General features: G+C 35.0%; 2 protein-coding genes and 1 long non-coding RNA gene across 3 annotated transcripts; 1 reads left to right on the plus strand and 2 right to left on the minus strand.

The window, feature by feature from the left end:
• Positions 1 to 151: 151 nt before the first annotated feature.
• Positions 152 to 3,700, minus strand: LOC106375764 (putative cysteine-rich repeat secretory protein 37). The gene is made up of 2 exons (XM_013815754.3): positions 2,064 to 3,700; positions 152 to 1,198 (listed from the first exon to the last, which is right to left on the minus strand). The coding sequence occupies exons 1-2, from the start codon at positions 2,505 to 2,507 to the stop codon at positions 761 to 763; spliced, it is 882 nt and encodes a 293-aa protein (XP_013671208.2). The 5' UTR covers positions 2,508 to 3,700; the 3' UTR covers positions 152 to 760.
• A 1,054-nt stretch (positions 3,701 to 4,754) lies between these two features.
• Positions 4,755 to 18,523, plus strand: LOC111201887. Its single transcript, XR_007318428.1, has 4 exons — positions 4,755 to 5,410; positions 6,341 to 6,584; positions 6,686 to 6,796; positions 17,922 to 18,523. It is a non-coding gene; the product is annotated as an uncharacterized LOC111201887 (long non-coding RNA).
• On the minus strand, positions 18,519 to 24,285 carry LOC106371712 (putative cysteine-rich repeat secretory protein 37). Its single transcript, XM_013811812.3, has 2 exons — positions 22,996 to 24,285; positions 18,519 to 22,171 (listed from the first exon to the last, which is right to left on the minus strand). Exons 1-2 carry the CDS (start codon positions 23,346 to 23,348, stop codon positions 21,742 to 21,744), a joined length of 783 nt encoding a protein of 260 aa, XP_013667266.1. The 5' UTR covers positions 23,349 to 24,285; the 3' UTR covers positions 18,519 to 21,741.
• Between the last annotated feature and the right edge of the window lie 214 nt (positions 24,286 to 24,499).

Consider the following 24,499-nt stretch of genomic DNA (forward strand, 5'->3'; position numbering starts at 1 on the left):
ATATCAAAAAAATATTATAAAATTTTTGACTTGTAAATAATTACAATGAAAAAAATGTCATAATTTGAATAACCAACAATTTTACAACACATGTTTTAGCTCTTAATTGTTTTAAAAGTAAATTCCATCCTCGATACCGATGAAACACATGTCATTGTCTATAAGTAACCAAACTGCTTCAGATACGACTGGTTTGGAGTTTTAATTTTAATACGATATACTTGTAGGTACAGATTTTAATTTTCGACTGGTTTGGACTTTTCAACAGAACTGAATTCACGTAATTATAGGACATGTTCTGTTCTGAGCTGCTGAGAGAAGAAGATAAACTTGGATTGGTAGATCATGTAATGCGCAATAAAAGGTACGACCGTACGAGGTTAAAAGATATCATAACTTGGTGCTTGTCAATATGTGCTTGTCAAACTCACTTTTCAATCAACCAAATATTTAATCTTGAGAGAACGTAATGGCAGTTTGAACAAGCAGCCTCGTCACTCAGTAAGTGAATTACCAGACATCATTTATAATCATATCAGCAATTGAATGAAGTCATTAAAGCAAAGCTTTCAGATACTGAGGATGAAAACAAGTCAGTTGGGTTATAGGCTCAAGAATTCCAAGTCAATTGAAAATCATTGTTAAAATTCAATTTTAAACTTCTAAACAGTTTTTTATCTGTTTTTGTAAACTATCTTTTATTGTTATATATGGATATTACATTTTCAGCAGAAAAAATGTAAACATAACTTAAAAATGCTTAACTCCTAAGAAAAGGGTATAGCTCATACCTTACATTACAGTCTGTGCCCAAAACTCTCGCTCCTTTTTTAATGTCATCGTTCTTGAAAAGCTTTGTGATACTCCATGCCAAACATCTTTTACAATCTATTCTTAGATCTAAACATTGCACCATTGCATATAATTTATTTTTACCGAGCTTCTTTTCCCCCGCAGAGTAAAATATGAGTCTATACTTGGTGGTTTTCTCGACTTGAAGTATTAGCTCAGACAAAAAATCCTTCGCCCTCATGGCGAACAGTTTTGCGTCCCCTCTCACGTTATTTGGGTTGTGCATAGAAAAAATATTCTTGTAATTAGTCTTGATTGGAATTTTTTCTTTGATCGTACTAATATAGAGAAGACATTGATTGTACCATATTATTCCTCCTTTGTTACTTGGACATCTCTGACGAAACTGCAATATAGAACCATATATGTTTTATATAATTTTAAATGATGATTTAATATTTCAGTGAAAGATTTCTTCTCCTAATTATTTGTATAGGAAATGATTGTTTTGATGATTTGGAGAATGTTAAAAATTAAGGATTTACAGAAACCACTGTATAAACAAACCTTTAGTAACATAGTTGCACTTAATAAAAACATCTTCGATATAATTTGATTTCTACACAATTTATGATAAATTTTAATATCTATATAACTAGGGTGAAGAAAAATTTGGATATATGAAATTTCAGGATTTTCAGATCCATCAAAATATCCATATCCGAATCCGTGATTTTGTGATATTTAGATAATAGATATCAATCTAAATTTGGACACAAATACATAAAAATAATGATAAATCATTTATAATAATATTAAACTAAATTTTTATAGCATAATATAAAATAAAAAGAAATATTCCAAAATAAAATATAATATTTTAAAAAGTAAAAGTAATATTACAAAATGATTTAAAAATAAATTTTATCTATAGTATTTATGTTATTTAAAAAAATATTAAAAATATATATATTAAACATACTTACAGAATCCGAATATCCAGATTTTAAATTAAGGCGTCCGAATCTGGATCTGGTATTTACTGAACGAAATTATATTATACAGATAAAAACTTCAGGATAGATGGATATTTGGTAATTGTCTCATCGCTATCTTTAACAAATGTCAAAATTTGTCATCTGATATTTTTTCAAATAAGTGTAATCTGGTTTTTGTTTCATGTACACATTTCTGTTTTGGCTCAAAGATAAGATTTTACATCACTGAAAATGATGTGTTCTTCATATCTAAAAATATGACAACTCATTTACCCCTGTAATTGCTGTGTCAATGCATGCACGGCAATTAGACTCATAAGTGTCACCACGACACTGGGAAGTGACGACAACAAAATCGGTTGTCGTTTTTCCAACACTTATGTGTGAGAAACCGGTAATAGCATAAAGACCTGTACGAATTTCACGGAAGATCCAGTTGAGGTTGTCCTCGTACTGACTTCCAGAGTTATATTTCCCTTGATTAAGAATGCATTTGTGGTTGAGATACTCATTGGTAAGGTTTAATGACGAAACACTATGTATGATGAGGAATTGTATAGCTAAAATAGGAGGAAAAGATCGCTTGGATAGGGAATATGAAAATTTCATTGTTATTGATTGTTTATTACTTTTAAGTAAAGGTTTACTTTTATAATGAAGTGTTAATATTGGCATGTTTATATAGGAACTCAGAAGAATTTTAATTGATTTTCTCATTGGATAGAAGAGAAAAGAGTTTGTAAATTTTCTCGGCGACGGAAATGAAGGAACAAAGAAAAAGTCTAAAGTAAAAATGTTTTACTAAGTTTAAACTGCTATAAATATAAACATCTTGTGCACCAATCTTAAATTGAGTAGGCTTTTTGATATTTCCTTTGTTTTAAAATGATTTATATTTTAGAATTTTTAATAATAAATATATTACTTTGTGATAAACACTATTAATTTTACAAGGTTTACATTTTTTTATTAACTCATTCTTTTGGTTTTTCTTTTAATCTCTTATACATTAATACCAAATCATTTTTAAAATGACAACATTTAGTATAATATTTAGATGTCAGTCTCACAGCTATATTGAGATTCCCTTATTAAATATAAAGAAACCAAAATTTATGCATATGACACTGTTAAACTATCATCTTATTTTTGTTATTAAAAATCTATTATAAGTTTTGTACTTCTATTCATTTTAGATCTAAAATTTAATGTTATAATAATTTTATTTAATTATTTGTTATCTTATTTTAACCAAAGTTCTTATCTGGTATTAAAAATTAATTAAAAAATTTATTTTATGGTGGATGAAAATTAAAATACCTGATAAAATTTTAAATGTTTATTATATTTTGTAAATAAAATTTGGTATCATCTTATATTTTTAATAGTTAATAATATTATGTTTATGTATGGGAAAATGTCATTTAAATCCTCAACTTTTAAATTTAGTTGAAATAAAGCACCAACTTTTAAGTGAACTAAAAAAACATTTAACTTTTGTTGACAAACCATTTTAATCATAAACATTTGTTGAACATATCATTTTAGTCTTATCATTAGTCAACATTTATAGTTGACTAACAATAGGCCTAAAATGACTTTTAAAGTTGATGATTTTTTTGGCACTAATATATTTTTAATAGCTATAACACTAATAATAAAACTTTAGATATGAAATAACTCAAACCAAAATATATAAGTTTTTCATTTTCTCAGAGTAAAAATTTCCTTTTATTTTCATTTTTATTATAAAATAATTAGTTAACATATAGTTAATTGAGTATTTAGTTATAATATGAGCATGAAGAACTCTTATTATTACTTAAGATCAATTTTCGTAACTAATTATACAAACTTATTTGGATTATGTTTTATACAAAACTTCAATCTCTACAATTTCTTTAAAAAAAGCAGCACTGATCTATAATAATAATCCCACACTGACCTGAACCAAGCTCTGACCTCACCAAGCAAGACAATTACTTTTCTATACATCTTATCATCCCTTTGCTGACTCATCGCCACAGCCTTAAAAATAGCCGTTACAGCCTCTACCAAAACCATCCCCAGCTCCGCCTCTCCGTCTTTAACCTCCGGCAACAACGGGAGCTAGCATCAGATCCTCTCAGCTTCTCCAGAACCTTAAACGCTTGGATGTTAACACTCTCGTGAAACCCCCAAGCATCGAGACAGTAAACCATTCTTAGTCGCTGAAGCTGAACGGTGTGAGGCTTGCAAGCTAACTGCGCGGAGAACGACTCTAAGCAATCCAATCATAGCTCGTACGCTTGGAAGAGATCTCTCGCTGAATCGCGAGATTCCTCGTCGGAATCAATAAGCGGCGGCGGAGAGGCGTTTGGGTAGAAGCGAGATCGATTTGTTGGGGAAAGGGAGGAACTGCTTGCCGAGGGAGCGGAGGGTGAGTGTTGGGTCCTTTACGGGAAGTTGATTGGAGAGTGGAGAAAGGTCGGAGGTAATCGGAGACCGAGGCGAAGATATCGCCGGCGTGGGAGGATTCGATTAGAGAGAGGAGGCCGACGTCATCCGGTGACGTCATTTAATTTTTGGGTTTCCAATTGTGTGAAAACTCAGCCAAGGGCATCTCCAATGTCCATCTTTATAATGCTCCTATTTATAGATGAAAAAATAGAAAAAAATTACTTTTTGTTTCCAACCTTATAAATAAAGGAACACGTTATAACATTTTCACCTGTATAACAGAGTTTCTAAAAAATATAGAAATAGAAATAGAAATGAGTTGGAAATAGTGTAATGGAAGATGCACATTCTATAAGAGACTCTCTTTACAAGATTGATTTATGTTTCTTGAGTTTGGATTATTAGTTTAACTAATATTATTATTTTAAATTTATTTATATATATATATAATATTTTTTTTTACAAAATATATTTTAAAATGTATACTTGTCATGATATTTAAATAAATAGATATTAGCAATTAACAATCCATATCTTTATTAATAAAGTAGAGATATCTGCTCTCTCAGACCAGCACATCAGCAAGAAGGGTGGGGGGTTTTTGCGCCACCTGGCACTATAAAAAATTAAGACATCGACTGATTTTGTAACTCATATGTGCTGGACCATTGCATCCTTTTCATAATCTCTCACCCAACAAATTCAACAAAGCAGCCTAACTCTAAAACCTCGACAAAGCCCATTTGTTGAAACCCTTCTTCTTTGATTGTCTTCGCCCGATCACATCCTCCTCACTCACGGCGATAACAAATTGGAGTTGTAACGTCTTTCGTCCTCATTGAATCCTTTTCATAAATTTTACCCACTAACTCTTTCATTCAAATTCTCCCAAGACGTTGCTTTTAGTTTCCCATGACCTCAGCCCCACCGCAAATCCCTAATTTCTACTACTATAAATAGGGATGCAGAATTCTCGAAATCTCACAGCTTCACTCGATTCAACCTTCTGCCTCCTCACACACACAAGCAGCAACTATGATTTCATCCCATATATTTCTCTATAATTTGAAGCCCAGTTGTTGTTCTCAAACGGTGGTAGCGCGTCTTCTGTGTTTCGGGGAAGCACGCAACGTCAAGAAAGGAGGGGATCTGATGGGAGTTGACATAGTGCTTCTTGATGAGTAAGTTTGTCTCATTTTTTTACTTTGTCTATGTAGTAACATCTTCTCTGTTCGTTCACAAGTAGTTACAGCTATTACCTTCATTCTATTTATGTAGCCAAAAATATTTGGCGGGAAAACACAATTTCTCGGTTTCAGCGGGAAAACACAATTTCTCGGTTTTGGCGGGAAAACGCAATTTCTCGGTTTCGGTGGGAAAACGTAATTTCTCGGTTTTGGCAGAAAAACGCAATTTTTGGTTTTGGCGGGAAAACACAATTTCTCGGTTTTGGCGGGAAAACACAATTTCTCGGTTTCGGTGGGAAAGCGTAATTTCTCGGTTTTTTGCGGGAAAACACAATTTTCGGTTTTGGCGGGAAAACGAATTTCTGGTTTTGGCGGGAAAACGTAATTTCTCGGTTTCGACGGAAAAATGAAATTTCTCGATTTTGAAAGGAAAGCATAGTTTTACAGTTTTGACAAGAAATTTTTTTTTTTATAATTTTGGAAAGTAAACATAATTTCAAAATTTTAGAAATAAGATCTAGACTAATAATTAAAAAATAATTATAAATTTTATTGGGTGTCCATGGGCATACCCATTTGGACATGGTCTCTATTGGTATTGGACATTTGTTTGGACCATTGTCCAATATGGACCACCCATTAGTGCCCAAAACTGAAATGGTCCAACTGGTCATGCCCATTTGGACCATGGACGGACCATTTGACAGCTATAGATAGATCTGTGACTAATCTACTACTTTTGTCTAAGATTTTGTCAAATACTTATAAATATTTAGCTCAAGTAATTTTTTATTTGATATGTATGCCATGTATTGTTACAATTTGTAACCAGATATATAGATAGATCTGTGACTAATCTACTACTTTTGTCTAAGATTTTTTCAAATACTTATAAACTGTGTATTATGTTTTGACTCCCCACAGTCCACACTGCTGCAAGGGTGCACCGGCTTCACACTTTCAAACACCTTCTGAAAGAGGGAGACATTTAGGAGATCAGTGGCTTTCATGTTGCAAGAACTATCACCCACTTCAAGCTGTCAGATTCAACCGTAGTCCAAATATTGAAACAACCAATGGCTGGGTCTACATTTCATGCTCAAAATGTTCTCGGAAGCTTCAGCGTGGCCTATCTTGATTCACATGTACATCATGTCACACTAGCGCCGTAATCGGACCTTAACTACATTGAACGCTTTAAATACTACCTCATTTTTTATAATCCCCATATCACAGCTTACACCTTTTTTTTTCGTTTTCAAATTTAAGGTATCGTGTGGAAATTTCCATGACAGATGCGACAGACTCGGCTGTGTTTGTGTTGTTTGACTAAGAGATGTCTAAGTTAGTGTGCTTGCGGCAGAAGTCGTCGAGTTCATGGTGTGTCCCCTTAAAATCATTTTCACTACAAGAAAACAGCGATATTCTGACGGACATTCCGACGGAAAATGAAATCCTCGGAATATATCGAGGAATTTCCGAGGAAATTCCGAGGAAACACAAAATTGGGTTTCCTCGGAATTTCCTCGGAATATACCGACGGGATTCCGAGGAAACTACAGTCCGTCGGAATATTCCGAGGAAATTCCGAGGAAAACTCTGTTCCTCGGAAAAAACCGATGAATTCCGAGGAAATATTATAGCCGTTGGAGAGCCGTTGGGGGATTTTACAAAATTCCGAGGAAATTCCGACGAACTAGTTTTGTCCGTCGGAATTCCGTCGGAATTTCCTCGGTATGTCGGCAGGATTTAAACTATAAATACAAGCACTCCTCTTCCTCTTCATTCACTTCATATCTTCATCCTCCCTCTTACTCTATTTACACACGAATTTGATTCATAAAAAATATGTCTTCTTCAAATTATTTTCGTTCTTGGATCGATCGACCTCATTTGGATCCGAACACGAGATTGCTTACGGAAGAATACCAACGAGGTATAACTGAATTCATGGGGTTAGTTCACCGACAACCGGAAGCAAAAACAGGTATGTTAAGATGTCCTTGCTCTAATTGTAAAAATAGAAAGGTTATTAAAGAGTGGGATGTTTGGACTCATCTATATTTGAGTGGGTTTACACGAAGTTACAAAATTTGGTATCATCATGGGGAAACTGATTATGAACATGGTAGTACTAGTGAACCTCAGCCAGCGGTTAGATTAGAAGAACCAATTAGAACGGATGTAGATTATGGTGTAGGTACTGAGCAGATGGTAAATGATCATTTTAGAGGGGAAGATTTACCCAATGCAGAAGCTAGGAGATTTTATGATATGTTGGATGCTGGAAAGCAACCATTGTACGAAGGTTGCAGAGATGGTCATTCAGCTTTATCATCTGCTACAAGATTGATGGGCATTAAAACAGATTATAATTTGGCTGAAGACTGTGTGGATGCGATTGCTGATTTTGTAAAAGGTATTCTACCCGAGGATAATGTAGCTCCTGGTTCATACTACGAGGTTCAGAAACTCGTAGCTGGTCTTGGTTTATCGTATCAGGTAATAGATGTATGCAGCGACAACTGCATGATTTATTGGAGGGTGGATGAACAGCGGGTTACATGCAAATTTTGTGGAAAGCCTCGTTATAAAGATACAATTGGAAGAGTTCCAGTGCCATATAAAAGGATGTGGTATTTACCTTTGACGGAAAGGTTGCAGAGGTTGTATCTGTCTGAACGCACAGCGCAACCAATGAGATGGCATGCGGAGCACTCAACAGATGGTGAGATCAGACATCCTTCAGATGCAAAAGCGTGGAAGCATTTCCAATCAAAGTATCCCGACTTTGCGTATGAGAGAAGAAATGTCTACCTTGGATTATGTACTGATGGTTTCAGTCCGTTTGGCAAGAGTGGAAGACAGTATTCTCTATGGCCCGTCATTCTTACACCATACAACCTCCCCCCAAACTTGTGCTTGCGACGAGAGTTTTTGTTTCTCTCGATTCTCGTTCCCGGACCAGAGCATCCTAAGAGATCACTTGATGTGTTTCTTCAGCCACTAATATATGAGTTGCAACAACTATGGGCTCAAGGTGCTGAAACATACGATGTTTCGTGTAAAGAAAACTTTCAAATGCGGGCAGTACTAATGTGGACAATAAGTGATTTTCCAGCATATGGTATGTTGTCTGGATGGACAACGCATGGAAGGCTATCATGTCCATATTGTCAAGATAACACTGATGCTTTCCAACTAAAGCACGGAAGGAAAACGTGTTGGTTTGACTGTCACAGGAGATTCCTACCACCTGATCATCCATATCGTAGGAGTAGGAATTTGTTTACGAAGAACAAGAGGGTGTTTGACAGTCCACCTCCGGAAATTTGTGGGAAAGATTTGAAGATACAACTAAGAGATTTTGGTGCAGAAAGGACGCCAGAAGTCGGTGGACATGAGCGTTTTCCGGTAGATGCTGTTGGAGAACTACATAACTGGCACAAAAAAAGTATTTTCTGGGATCTGCCATACTGGGAGGATCATCTGCTAAGGCATAATTTAGATGTCATGCATATTGAGAAGAACTTTTTTGACAATCTCATGAACACGATCCTTAATGTTCAAGGTAAAACAAAGGATAATTTGAAGTCAAGACTGGATTTAGTCGATATATGTGCTCGTTCAGAACTTCATGTTGATGAGAATGGTAGGGCTCCTTTTCCCATATACCGACTTGATGCAGCGGGAAAAGATGCGTTCTTTGATTGGATTTCAAACGATGTGGAATTTCCAGACGGTTACGCATCAAATTTGCGTAACTGTATCGACAGAAAGGAAGGAAAGTTTACTGGCTTGAAAAGCCACGATTGCCATGTAATGATGCAGCGCCTCCTTCCGTTCGCCTTCAAGGAAATATTACCACGAAATGTTCATGAAGCAATTGCAGGGATAAGTGGTTTCTTCCGCGATTTATGCACGAGATCAGTGACTCTTGAAGGTATTGAAAATTTGAAGACTAACATAGCCGTGATTCAGTGCAACCTTGAGAAGATATTTCCTCCCTCATTTTTTGATGTTATGGAGCATCTTGTTATTCACCTGGCAAGAGAATTGGAACTTGGTGGTCCTGTGCAGTATAGATGGATGTATCTGTATGAGCGGTATATGTTCCATTTGAAGAAGATGGTGAAAAATTTAAGTAGGGTGGAAGGTTCTATAGTCGCACAGATGATCAATGAAGAAACTTCAAACTTTGCCGAGTACTACTTTCCAGCAGAAGTTCAGACCAAAAACAGAAGACCTGCTCGGCATGATGATAGAGGCGAACGGGCAACATATCATGTTACGGTTCCAGACATTTTCACAGACGTTGGACGACTTAGCGGAAAACCAAAGGACCGTCGACTTACTGAGCAGGAGCGCAGTCATTTGCAAACATATTTGCTCACCAACTGCGAAGACGTTCTTCAATATGAGAGGTAAATAAATGAGCTTACAAATTTTTATTTTAACAAGTTGAAATTTAAATCTTAATTAATTACATTATTGTCATCATATACAGGATTTTCATGGCAGAAAAGCGGTTCGAGTATAGATACGCCACAGAGGACGAACTAGAAGAAATGAAGCAGAGAGAATTTACTGGATGGATGTTTACTTATGTGAGTGCTTTAAACAAATTAAAATATATTTTATCACATATTTATACTAATTCACATTTATTGATATAATATATATATATGTGCTATTAATAGGTGTCTGCTGGTTTGGCCAGAGGTGAAACATTTGACGATTGGATACGTGAGATGGTCGTTGGACCAAACTTTGTTGTGAAGTCATATCCGAGATTTTGTACTCGAGGATATGCATTCACAACTCAGAAGAGGAGACGTTCGAGTACGACTTATGATGCTGGCGTTTGTTCTGCATCAGGAGATGATGTATACTACGGACACATACATGAGATTTTGGAAATCAAGTATTTGGGCATGGTTGGATTGCGCTGTACTGTTTTCTATTGTGATTGGCACGACAACACCCCAGATCGAGGTGTGAGAACAGATGCATTTGGTGTTATATCAGTAAATTCGAGGCGAAAGCTGCAATATTATGATCCTTTCATTCTTGCTTCCCAGGCCGATCAGGTAATTAAATGTTAATTATTCAGAATGATTCATCATCATGTGTATTAATTTATAATTTTTCTAAATGTTACAGGTTTGTTATATCAAGTACCCCCGGGTAAGGAACAGAGATGATCCATGGGTTACTGTTACAAGACTCAACCCGAGAGGCCGAGTTCAGGGAAGTTCTGAGCTGGAAGACCCACTACAACCAAGCACATCCGGCAACTGTAGTGCAGCAGAAGATTTAGCTGGAGTTGGCCTTGTAGTCGATTTAACCGACTTTGGAGAGGAAGCCGTCGTTCACGTAGAGGATGAACCAGTAATTGGAGAGTTTCACCAAGATCCAGATTCAGATTCATCTGGTGATGATGACTCGGAAACAGACTACCATTGAACTTATTTTTTTTTTTTTAAGAAATACCGAGGAAATTCCGAGGAACACTTGATATAACCTCTTTCCTTGGATAATAGTTATTTGGTTTATCTAGCAAGGCAAAGCTGAATACGAATTAAAAGCTACACAAAACACAACCAAATAAAACAAAGAAACCATGTAAAAGAAATACGAACTCATAATTAAGAAACCTAAAAAAAAACTCAGTTCAAAATTAACAGAAAATAAGACCATAAAACGTTAGAATAGAAAAGAAAATAAAATAGCCGGTGATAGCTCCTACTCCTCGTCTCCTGCTCCAGATGTTCCTGCATCGTTGGGTCTCTTGGACCTCTTTCTTACCATGTGTGTACCACTCGAACCCGAACCAGAGCTGGATGGAGAGTTGTCCCGATGAACTACATCATCCTTTTGGCAACGACACGGCCTGATACGTGAAATGGCAGCCCAGATCTTGTGTAGCATGTCGTTGTTTGTCTTTATGCTCTGATCTCTCCAATGTTGTTGCTGGCGCGAAGTGGCGTTCGGTGGAAGCTCTTGCAGCTTGTACTGGCTGGAGTCTGATGGGAGTAGCTGATGGGGTTGTGAATCATCTGGAATGGCTTGTGCAGCCTCATCTTGTCCTTCTTCATCAACCACGCCCTTGCCTTTGGTCTGATATTTTGGCGTGAAGAAGGATGGCTTGTCTACTAGTGCGGTAGCAGGGGGTAGAAACTCAACTGCAGCCTCTGAAAGTAGAGCAGTCAGGCCGATCTGAGGCAGGTGGCAGTAGAGTGTTTTCTTCGCTCGGTCCTGGAATACGTAGACGTAAGGACCATCCCGATCGATCCTCGAGTGGGGACCAGCTATGAACTCCTTACTTACTAGAGAAATGACATCCAGGTAGTTCCAAGCAATGTTGTTCGATCTGTCCAGTGCTACCTGGTGGTTCTCACAGTCTACACCCACATGTCTAAGGATCCGAGTAATCACTGCACCAAATCCACATGCATTGCTCTTGGATTTGGTTACTTTCCCCTTGTATCCTGCTAAGTTTGCGGCCAGCACCGCTCCCATGTTGAAGGCAGTAGCAGGTGGGAATGTAGAGTTTCCAAATGCCGGTAGCAAATGCCTCACACCTTGGTACAGGAGGCACAACTCCCATTGCGTGACTGATGCGGCTGTGGTTGTCCCGTATAGCAATGAGCCAATGAGGCGTGTCGCATATCTCAGTACTGGGCTCCGGATAAGTGACTCCTTTGCCTGAGAAGATCTATAAACCCCTGTGCCAATCGTTTCCCAGAAGTTCAACAGCTCTGAAGTCCAATAAAGACCATATGTCCTCTCCCCCGCACTCAATCCAAATAGTCCGCAGAGGTCTGTGAAAGATACCTCATAGTATACTTTCTGCACTACGAATGCCAGAAAACCTTCCTGATGGCTATCATCGGGACGGGTGACGTATGCGGATGCTATGAACTGGCGTACCAACTCCGGATAAGTGGGTTCCTTGAGGTTGCATAGTTGGCCTAGACCCATGTTCTGGAACAGTCCTTCAATGTCTGCTTTGATTCCCAATATTGTCATCGTCTCAGGACATGCTAGTTGTGTAGCCGGAACGGCTACCTTCTTCATGTTGTTGTAGTGGGTGGTATCAGACTTATCCCACTTCTTTGGCCTTTGCTCTCTCGCTGAGACGAACCCTCTTCTTGTGTGTTTTTCTTTGCTGATGTTTTCGTGCGCTTCATTCTCTACAAAATAGAATCATTGCTCTCAACATGGTTATAATCAATTAAGAACTCAAAGCAACATGAAAATGAAAAGCGAAATCGAGTTGTGATAAAAAAAACGAAATTGAAAAAAATTCTCAATCCCTAAATCATCTCAATCATGTTCCAAACTCGTTGATCACAGACAATTGTGTTCTATTCCATGTTTAAACATCTGTTTCATGCATATTTGATCAAGGAATCAACACGGAAATAAGAAATTCACAAAACCCAAAAATTGCTCAAGAACACGATTTCAGAATGTGGAGATTCGCGGAGTATACCTGTCTTAGGGTGAAGACGAGTGTAGGAATCAGGTAGAGCTCGAAAAATCAAGTGGAATAGAGCCCAAAATTGTTCAAATCGGATGATTATAGAGAGAGAAAGGGGGGGGCGAATTATAGGGGAAATCGGAGGGGATGAGAGTTCTAAGGTTTAGATCCAAAAAAGGTCGGGTTTTGCCTTATAATTCTGTTTTCCGAACACGCATCGATCGATGCGTTTTGTTTCTATAACGCATCGATCGATCACATTCTTACGGCCCGGGCCATCTTGGTAATCGATCGATGCGTTTTTGTTCTATAACGCATCGATCGATGCGTTTTTAAAAAAACATACAAGATTTTCCGAGGAAATTCCGAGGAACAATTCAGATTGTCGATCGATCGATGGGATACTCTCATCGATCGATCACAATCTAACGGCCCGGTCCATCCTTGTAATCGATCGATGCGTTTGTGTTCTATAACGCATCGATCGATGCATTTTAAAAAAAACATACAAGATTTTCCGACGAAATCCGAGGAACAATTCAGATTGTCGATAGATCGATGGGTTACTCTCATCGATCGATCACAATCTTACGGCCCCGTAAATCCTAGTAATCGATCGATGCGTTTTTGTTCTATAACGCATCGATCGATGCGTTTTTAAAAAAACATACAAGATTTTCCGAGGAAATTCCGAGGAACAATTCAGATTGTCGATCGATCGATGGGATACTCTCATCGATCGATCACAATCTAACGGCCCGGTCCATCCTTGTAATCGATCGATGCGTTTGTGTTCTATAACGCATCGATCGATGCATTTTAAAAAAACATACAAGATTTTCCGACGAAATGCCGAGGAACAATTCAGATTGTCGATAGATCGATGGGTTACTCTCATCGATCGATCACAATCTTACGGCCCCGTAAATCCTAGTAATCGATCGATGCGTTTTTGTTCTATAACGCATCGATCGATGCATTTTTAAAAAAACATACAAGATTTTCCGATGAAATTCCGAGGAACAATTCAGATTGTCGATAGATCGATGGGTTAATCTCATCGATCGATCACAATCTTACGGCCCGGTCCATCCTAGTAATCGATCGATGCGTTTTTGTTCTATAACGCATCGATCGATGCATTTTAAAAAAACATACAAGATTTTCCGAGGAAATTCCGAGGAACAATTCAGATTGTCGATAGATCGATGGGATACTCTCATCGATCGATCACAATCTTACGGCCCGGGCCATCTTAGTAATCGATCGATTTGTTTTTGTTCAAAAACGCATCGATCGATGCGTTTTTTTAAAAAAATTACGTTTTGAAACCCCAAACACTAGTTCGTCGGAATTTCCTCGGAATATTCCGAGGAAATTTCGAGGAAGAAGAGGGTTTCCTCGGAGTTCCCTCGGAATAATCCGAGGAAATTCCGAGGAAATAGGGTTTTTAAACCGAAAACAACGTTTTGCCGTTTGAATAACACCTATATAACCCTTATTAAGTGTCTTACGTTCATTATGAAGTCAAAAATTTGTTCCTTACCGTATAATTAACACTTTTCCGATTGTATGAACGAAATCTCGCAACATAAGAGAAACACTTATACCTTTTAACGAACGGTAAAGGGAATACTTTCAATTAGTTTTGAAATTTGTTATTTCATGGTTTATGCTCATGTATACAAAGAATCCTCAATGGTATGCATTACAATTGTATAAGAAATGAAATACGGCAAAAAAAATTGATGTTTTGAAACCCCAAACACTAGTTCCTCGGTATTTCCTCGGAATATTCCGAGGAAATTCCGACGGATATTTTACTATCCGTCGGAATTTCCTCGGAATATTTTCATTTTACCGGGCAAATATTTCGCGAAAATTGAAATTAGAATTCCGACGGAATTCCGACGGATAATGTCCGTCGGACCCTAGGTTTTATAACCACGAGCCCCTTCTTCTTCCCCATTTCTCTCTTCTTCCTCTGCGCCTCCTCTCCTCCTCTCCGGCGATTTCCCCCTGAAATCCGACGATATCTCCGGCGATCTCCCTCTTCTCTTACACAAATCATGTAAGGACCCTATCCCACTCTCTTAGGTTCTATTTGTTAGGTTTTTGTGTAGTTTTGATAGATTTTTGTTAGGGTGATTGGTTAGGATTGTGATTTGGTTGTATAATAGGTTTAGAATTGTGATTTGGTTGAATAATTTGTTTTGTTGAATTGATTTAGAATTTTTTTATAATTTTTTTATTTTTTGTATTTATAAAATCGATTTTTGTATATAAAATCGATTTTTGTATTTTACAAAACGATTTTTCTATATAAATTCGATTTTTTGGATTTTACAAAAAAAAATTCTATATAAATTCGATTTTTTGGATTTTACAAAACATTTTAAATATCTATAAAACTTTTTTGTGATTAAATACTATTATTTGGGATTTAAAAATATTTTTCATATATATATATATTATTAAAACTATTTTTTGTAATTATTAAACAATTTTTATTTATTAAAACTATTTTTGTTTATTAGAACTATTTTTATATATTTATTAAAAAAATTTAATATATATAAATCTTTTTCTGTGATTAAATTATTTGGGATTTTTTTTTAATAAAAAAAATTAATTTATATATTTCTGTATTTATTAAATATATTTTTTTAATTTACAGGTCTCATGATGATCAGACCCGGCCTCGACAGCGTCGTGGTCGTGGTGGTACGGGGAGCCAGTCTCGGGATTCCAGCCATTTTCAGGATTCCCCTTCGCCCCACAGCTCCAACCATACATCTCCCTCTGCTGCACCCGCTCATGCTCCTCTCGCTCCCGCTGCTGCATCCGCTCCTGTTCCTCCGGGTCCTCCGGGAGTGATGAGGGTTGCGGAGTTGGTTCAACAGCCCGGTCGTGACCATCTTCCGTATCTCACTCCGTATCCACATGGACGGGGTCAAACATGGTAATTAAACATTTTTTTTCTTTAAATTTGGATTCATTATTAACCGTTTGTTCTTTTAATAAGGTTCAACCGATCCGGGAACGGGATCAGCGCATGGATCAACCGTATGATGTACTCGGCCCTCGACAGTGGACATCCGACTTTCACTCACTTCCCAACCGACAAGCAGGTTCTGTGGTTTCGTCAGTTTGCGGTAAGTATTCTAATTTTTTACTTATATTTTTAATCTTTAATATAAATTTTCTACTAATTGTGTTTTTTTTCAGCAAGAGTTCAACTGGAATTCCGATGAGACGCTCTTTATCTATCACCACTTCGTCCATAAAGTAATGGACAACTATGGGAAGCAGATCCACGAGTGGAAGAAGAAGTGGGAAATCAATAAGGTTCGATTTAATTTATTAAACAATTTTTTAATTTATTAAACTATTTTTTAATTTATTAAACTTTTTCTTTTTTTTTAATTAAAAGGTCCCAAAGTCGATGAACGATACGGTCTGGAAGGAGTTGTGTGCGCATTGGGATAAGGAGGAGACGAAAGAAACTTCTTCCACCAACTCCACCAACCGCAGGAGCGACCGTAAAGGGAAGGGCATCTACAAGCATAACTTGGGTGCTCAATCTATTGCCACTCTCGGAGATCGCATGGTAAGTTCAACCGCTTTTTCTTCAATTATTTGAGTTTCAGAATTTAAATTTATTGTGCATTTCTTCTAATTTCTAATGTTTCTTTAATTTTATGTTTTTTTTCAAGGCGGAAGAAAATGATGGCGAGCCGGTCGATGATCTCGCCCTAATGAGGAGGGCGTATACCAACAAGAAGACCGGCCAGATTGATGACGGTCTTGTGAGGGACGTGGTCGACCTGGTCCAAACTCAGGTGGTAGACGAAGTGTCTCAGCTTCAAACCGAGGATGACGCTTCGACGGCTTCGACCAACTTGTCCCGGTTTCGAATCAACGAAATCGTTGAATCCGTAAGTTCTTTTTTTTTTAAGTTCAATTCATTTATTTCTTGGTTTAAATTTCTAAATTTGGCTTTTTTCTATTCAGTCGGTTCCAAAGAAGAAGGGACGTTTGTTCGGTTTGGGTCGTCGCACCCGGTCGGTTCCTCCTTCTTCTGCACCACCGCCCTTTGTTGATCCAGAAGTACTTACGGCTCAGTTGAAGGACAAAGATGATCGAATATCTTTGTTGGAGACCCAGATGGCGGCTCAACAGGCGGGCTATGAGGCACAGAGGAGGCTGAACCAGCAAATGATGGAGATGATGCAGAGGATGTACCCGAACGAGGTGTTCCCGGACGTGCCAGACCCGTAGTTTTTTTTTCCCCAATCTCGGAATGTTTTATTTTTATTTGTGAAACTTTGAATATTAATTAGTATGATTTCAATTTTACTTTTAATTTCATATTTTCGAATTTAAATTTCAGAAATTTTATTTTTTCAAAAAAATTAATATTTTTTACATTTCGAGGAAATTAATTATATTTTTCACTACATCGATCGATGCGTTTTGAACAAAAACGCATCGATCGATCCGTTTTTTTTAAAAAATATAGCGAGGGACATTTCCCTCGGAATTTTCCGAGGGACAACTCCCTCGGAAAATTCCGAGGAACGGATCCCTCGGAATATACCGAGGGAACAGTTCCTCGGAATAAACCGAGGAAAAAGTCCGTCGGTATACTCCTATCGATCGATGTATATATGTCCAAACACGCATCGATCGATGAACTTCCGAGGAATTATCCCGACGAAGTTCTACCTCGGTATATTCCGAGGACTTTTCCGACAAACAAGGGATCCTCGGAATTTCCTCGGAAATTTATTTCCTCGGAATTCCGTCGGAAAATTCCGAGGGATTTCAGAGGAAAAAAGAAATTCCGAGGAATTATTTCCGACGACGTATTTCGTCGGAATTGCGTCGGAATAACGATATTCCGACGAAATTCCGACGATTTTTTCCCTCAGAATCCTTGATGTTTTCTTGTAGTGTTTATCTTACGTTATTTTTTTTTACTAGAAAGGGATCTACATAATGTTTGTTGCTAAGCAGGTTGCAGGTGTTGGCGACCCCCTTGAGCTTCCACCTTTTACCTAAGAAAGTGTTGGGAAAACATACAAGTTCCAGCTGAGCTACTAAAGTTCAATTTTTCCACAAAGCATCAGACCTTCACTGTGTCACACATCTTTGATATGCCATTATCGCAAATCACGTAAGCCTTATTAAACTAATAACTTTGCACTCTTCTGCATTAACATGTTATAAGGGAAATGGACAGAGAGGGAACTATTTTCCAGGAGATGAAATGCCTGGTGCTAAATGTCTCTCTTGCAACTGCACTGATGGTCGAAGGTCAAGTGGTAATGTCCAGAGCAACAAAATTGATGGAAAACCTTCGGACCAGGCGAGCCCATGAGAAGTTTCAGCTGCACAACACAATTGGGAGGGGAGCGTTCTAGATGCAGACCCGGTTCAAGTTGCATGCAACAAACACCCCCAAAGAAGTCATGCACCGGATAGTTGATTAATCTATTGACCTTGAGACCTCACTCTTTCTCTTTTGGCTCATTGCAGTGTTGTTTTACATGTCTGGTATTTCTCTCAAGCTCCATTTAAATGATGTTTTTGTATCTAAAAATCTCAGTTTTATGGTTTCCTCACCTTTGTTTTTAACTTCCACCATGGAAATTAAATACGGGTTGGCACTTATTCCACACAGATGTTGATTTATATATTTATTAAGCTCCATTTTAATGCTGGTATTTGTTATCTTAAAGTCTCACTTTATGCTTTCCTCGACTTTGTTTTAAACTCCCACCATATAAATTTAAAACGTATTTGCACTTACTGCGCACATACGTTTGTTTATATATTCTGAAACAGTTGTTTATAGTCTACTTAAACTACTTTGGTGGTCATATAAATGAAATCAACAACAAACTTATACACCAGTTCCATTATTTTAAAAACTTGCAATCAAAACCACCAGCTGATTTCTCTTTACTCCTTTATTTATTATTATCAGAAATGGATTACAAGATGCTTGATCGAAACGGTCACTCGAGACTCATGGAGTCTACTAACATTAACATACAAAGCATGACTCTACTCTTTACTCTAGCTTCCTTTTATACTTCATCTTCATTCTTAGCTTAGCTTTCATCTTGACAAACTGAATGACATACAATTTTTGTGGCTCACTGAGACTAAATTTTATTTACCCTTATTGGACAATCCCACATTCCGTATGTCAACCTACAACAACTTGATAAGTAACACGTATGTGGTGAATAAAACCACCTTTTTAACACATTTTTCCTATATTTCAACATCCATATACTCATACCTTCACCACGTTTATAAACGTTCAAAAGAGACCAACCAACCCCATCTCACCACGGCAATTTACTATCACGGTCCGAATGACAGAACTACAAAAGAAATCTACCACCAATAACAAAACAAGAATAACAAATAAATTAACACAAATCCTAATTCCGCGCGACCCCTAGTTAATAATATCATTAACAATCCATATTAACAGTCTATATTAACAATCCATATTAACAATATCTAAAGACAACCTTAAATTTTCAAATATTTTGACAATAAAAATTTTATATTTGAAGTTTTACTGTTCAAAACATTATATTTAAAGTTTCATATCTTTTAGCTTTTACTGTTATGTATCTTTCAAATAACATTGCCAACTTTTATACTTTACATATTAGTTTTGGATAATTTTAAGGTTTATTTACCAAGTTATCAAACAATTATTTTATTTTTACTATGGACAGTCCGCGTTACGTGCAGAATATCTTATATTTGTGTTATGAACATTTGCATATTGTTTTGTCGATTTTGATGTTTTAAATATACATTTGTTTATGCATAAGATAGTAGTGTTTGTTTAATTTATTTTTATAATGTGTGATGAATTTTCAGTGTTAATGGTAAATTTGTTATTTTTATTGATTTAATGTAGTAATTGTATAAGATGAATTAGTAGGTTATTTCATGGTCTACGTTGAGTGATGAATAATATAGATTATTGAATTTTGTTAGGAGTTTATGAAAATAAATTGTGCTTTTGAGAAATATTAGTTTCTTCTAAAATTCTACTAATTTATTAAAATTGATATTTTGTTTAATGTAACATTTTTGTAATGACCACCATCTTTAAATAAAACAATGTAAATTATGAAAACCAAATGCTTGTTTCGTTAAAACTATCAGTTTTTTTAAATGATATAGATCTATAAACAAAGTTTGTTTTATTAACTATAATAATGTGTAAGAACTATCTATATATATTTTTCTTGGTGAAATGTACTATCAAATTAGTTTCTCTATTGTTGGTCTTGAACTCTTGATAGTTGCTATCATGTAATAATAATTGTGGTATACTTAATATAGTGGTTTTTTGGGATGATAGCATTGAATGGGTTTGTCTCATAAAATGAAACAAAATTTCAAGGGAAAACAGAAATTGAAAAGAAAATCAGGAATGATAGCATTGAATGGGTTTGTCTCATAAGACTCACGCTCAAATGTAGTCAACAAGGAACAGAATTGTGACGCCGACTTAAGCATATATGTCTCCAAACGGCGGAGACCAAAGAATGATAAGAACCTTAAGGATGAATCTAACCGTTCAGAGAACGCTTGAGCAACTCGAAACCAACCGCATTAAATTCTAAAAACAAAGCCCAAACGAAGACAAGACCTATAATACATTCAGACACTTTACTAAATGCATTGTTTTAAAAAAATTGGACATGTGTCAAGTTCTAGTACCTCCATTTGATGAGATATCTTATAATGATTTTAATCAAATTTAACATTCTATCCCACTAATTTTATCTTATACTCTTTTACAATTTTGAAATTATATATTAATAAAATATTCAATTGAAATGAAAATTAAAAACAAATTACGCAGAAATAAAAACAAATACAAAATTAAAATAAAAAAAATTATTAATAATAACAACAAATATTAATAAAATATCTTTTTATGTCAAAACCAAATGAAATAAATCTCTGATTGCAGACTATAAAATATAAATAAAATATATGTTAATTTTTATATATATCAAAATTTAGCTCTAAAAATGGCTTCTAAATTAATGAAAAAATGTCATAATTTTCAATAACCAATGATATTAGAACTCATGTTTTTATTTTTTAAAACTAGCTAGTTTTGATGCTCATACAATGAAACACATGTCATTATATATAACCAAATTGTTTCAGATAAAAGACATACAACACTTGTGAACACAAATTTTAATTTTCAACTGGTTCAACGTTTTAGAATTCACGTAAGTTATGAGAATTGTTCTGCTCAGAACTACTGAGAGAAGATGAACCTGGGCTGGACTGGTAGATCATGCAATGCACAATAAAGCATACGAGGATAAATGAGCATGACATGGTGCCTGTTAAACTCACTTTTCAATCAACCAAATATTTAATCTGGAAAAAACCTTAATCGCAGTAAGAACCAGTAGCCTCATCACTCAGTAAGAGAGTTACCAAACATCATATTCATAATCATATCAACTATCAACTGAAGTCATCAAAGCAAAGCTTTCAGATACTGAGGTTGAAAACAAGTCAGTTGGGTTATAGGCTCAAGAATTCCAACCCATTCGAAAATCATTGTTTTTGAAAATTCAGTTTTGATCTTTTAAACTTTTGTTTTGAATAAATGTTAAATTTATTCGAATTAAAAAAAAATTAACAAATGATGTGTCATTTTTGCTTCTAAGAATATCTTTGGATCTTCTTTTGTAAACACTCTTTTTATTGATATATGTATATTGCATTTTAGCAACAAAAAGAAAAAGTAAACATAACTTAAAAATGCTTAACTTCTAAGAAAAGGGTATAGCTCATACCTTACATTACAATTTGTACCCAAAACTCTCCCACCTTGTTTAATGTCGTTGTTTTTAAAAAGCTTTGTGATACTCCATGCCAAACAACTTTTACAATCTCTTGTTAGTTCTATACATTGCACCATTGCATATAATTTATTTTTCCCGAGCTTCTTTTCTCCCGCCGAGTAAAAATTGAGAAGACCATTATTGGTGATTTTCTTGACTTTAAGTGTTAGCTCAGAGAAAAAATCCCTCACCCTCATAGCAAACAGTTTTGCATCCTCTCTCACGTTATCTGGGTTGTGCATAGAAAAAATGTTCTCGTAATTAATCTTGAATGGACTCTTTTCTTTGATTGTAGTAATATAGAGAAGACATTGATCGTACCATACTATTCCTCCTTTGTTACTCGGACATCTCTTACGAAGATGCAATATACAGCATGTATGTTTAAATCATTTTAAATTATGATTTGATATTTCAGTAATTTGCAACCTTTAGTAACATAGTTGCATATAATAAAAAACATTTTTAATATAATTCTAAGTCTACATAATTTATAAAAAAATCGTGATATATATAACTAGGGTTGAGAAGAGTTTGGATATTAGAAATTTTAGGATATCAGAATCCATCATTACCATGTTAGACTATCCATATCCGGATCGGTGATTTTGGAAAATCTAGATGATGGATATCAACATAGCAGTGCATATTCATATTCGGACACAAATTCAAAAAATAATGATAAAAATATTTATAATAATATTAAACTATTTTTTATAGATTATATAAATGAAACGAAATATGCCAAAATAAAATATAATATTTTAAAGGGTAAGAGTAAAATTACAAAAATAATTAAAAAATAACTTTTATCTATAAAATTTACGTTATCTTTAGAAAGCAATCAATAACATATATTTTAAACATATTTACAGAATCATGATATCTAGACTTTAAAATCAAGATATCTGGATCTGGATCCAGTATATATTGATCCAAGATTCTATTATACATATCAGACCTTCTGAATATTTGGAGTGGAGCCAGAGCGGATCTCACATCGGATCCCAGATATTTGATAATTGTTCCATTCCTATCTTTAAAAAATGTCAAACATTTTCAGCTAATACTTTTTCTAATTACAATAATCTGGCTTATGTTTCATGTATTCATTTATATTTTAAGATACACTTTTACATCACTGAATAAAACATAATCTTTATTTTTAAATATACAGCTCGTTTACCCCCGAAATTGCAGTGTCAACGCATTTACGGCAATTAGATCTATAAGAGTCACCACGACACTGGAGACACTGTAGAGTGAGAGTAACAGAATCGGCTGTCGTTTTTCCAAGACTTGCGTCTAAGAAACCGGTTTCAGCATAATCACTAGTAGAAAAGTCATGAAAGATCGAGTTGAGATTGTTCTCGTACTCACTTCCGGAGTTATATTTCCCTTGATTGAGGCATTTGTGGTTGAGATACTCATTGGTAAGGTTCAGTGACGAAACACTTTGTATGATGAGGAATTGCATGACCAAAATAGGGATCGAAAATTGTTTGGATAGAGAATATGGACATTTCATTATTAAAGATTTTTATTTCACTTAAGTAAATTGTGGTTTTTATAAATGAAGTGTAAAGATTGACATATTTATATAAGAACTGAGATGGATTTTGATTGATTGGCTTATTGGATAAAAGAGAAAAGAATTTGCATATTTTCGGCGGCATAAATGGAGGGACGAAGAAAAAGTCTAAATTCAATTTTGTTACTAAGTTTAAACTCCTAAAAATAAAACCAAACTGATACAAGACATTTTGTGCACCAGTCTTTTGCTTAAATAGGATTTTTAATACTTCATGTGTTTAAAAACAATTTATGTTTTAGAGTTATCAAACCTATTAATAAACAAATTAAAGTTTAATTATAAATGCATTAATTTGTGATTAATTATTTCTTGCAGTTTTTAGCTTACCAAAATCCGAAGACACAAATTAACCTATACGTAGTTTACCATTTTTTTGATCAATTCATTCTTTTTGTTTTCCTTTCAATTCTTTGTTACATTTGATGTAATAAATATTTTTTATGCAATAAATTTAACCTTCAATCAGAAACAAGTAAAAAAGTATGTTATTATTTGTTAAACTTTCAATTTTGTACAAAATTAATAATTTATTATTAATAGCTAATAAACACATTTAAAAAAGCTAATAAACATATTAAATGTAAAATGTATTTTTTTTTTAAAATCATGGATTATTTTGAAACGTAGTATGTTATAATTTTGTTAAGTATAATAAGAATTTTTTTAAAAGCTTCCGCATTTTAATTTACAAATGACCACAAATCTACTTAAAATTTGCTACTATTATACGTGGATTTAGAATATCTCCAAAAGAAACTATATAACATCAAATATGGAATTTTTTACTCTCTAAAAATAAACTTCAAAACTTTAAATTTAAAGTTTTGGGAGTTGAAGTTTCACTATTCAAAACTTCAAATTTGAAATTTCATTTTTTCATTTGCATTTTGGTCCTTATATTAATTACACATTACATTTATAATTTATAAGCATTTTTTATTTATCGTTTTAATCCTTAAATTTTTATATCTCATAAATGTTTTAAATTTTTCTTTATAAATTAAATTTTTACACATAAAATTAAATAGTTTTTAAAAAAAAAATTTATATTATTTAAAACTAGAAATAAACAACAAGAATATTAC

Source organism: Brassica napus, chromosome C1, assembly GCF_020379485.1.
Source record: "Brassica napus cultivar Da-Ae chromosome C1, Da-Ae, whole genome shotgun sequence".
Classification (NCBI taxonomy): Eukaryota; Viridiplantae; Streptophyta; class Magnoliopsida; order Brassicales; family Brassicaceae; genus Brassica; species Brassica napus.

Excerpts from the sequence above, each read along its gene's own strand:
- LOC106371712 (XM_013811812.3), bottom strand. The coding sequence starts at position 23,348 with ATGAAATGTCCATATTCTCTATCCAAACAATTTTCGATCCCTATTTTG. Across the intron at positions 22,172-22,995 it reads ATTTCGGGGGTAAACGAGCT|ATGTCCGAGTAACAAAGGAG; the intron begins GTATATTTAAAA and ends TCTTCGTAAGAG.
- LOC106375764 (XM_013815754.3), bottom strand. The coding sequence starts at position 2,507 with ATGAGAAAATCAATTAAAATTCTTCTGAGTTCCTATATAAACATGCCA. Across the intron at positions 1,199-2,063 it reads TTGACACAGCAATTACAGGG|TTTCGTCAGAGATGTCCAAG; the intron begins GTAAATGAGTTG and ends TCTATATTGCAG.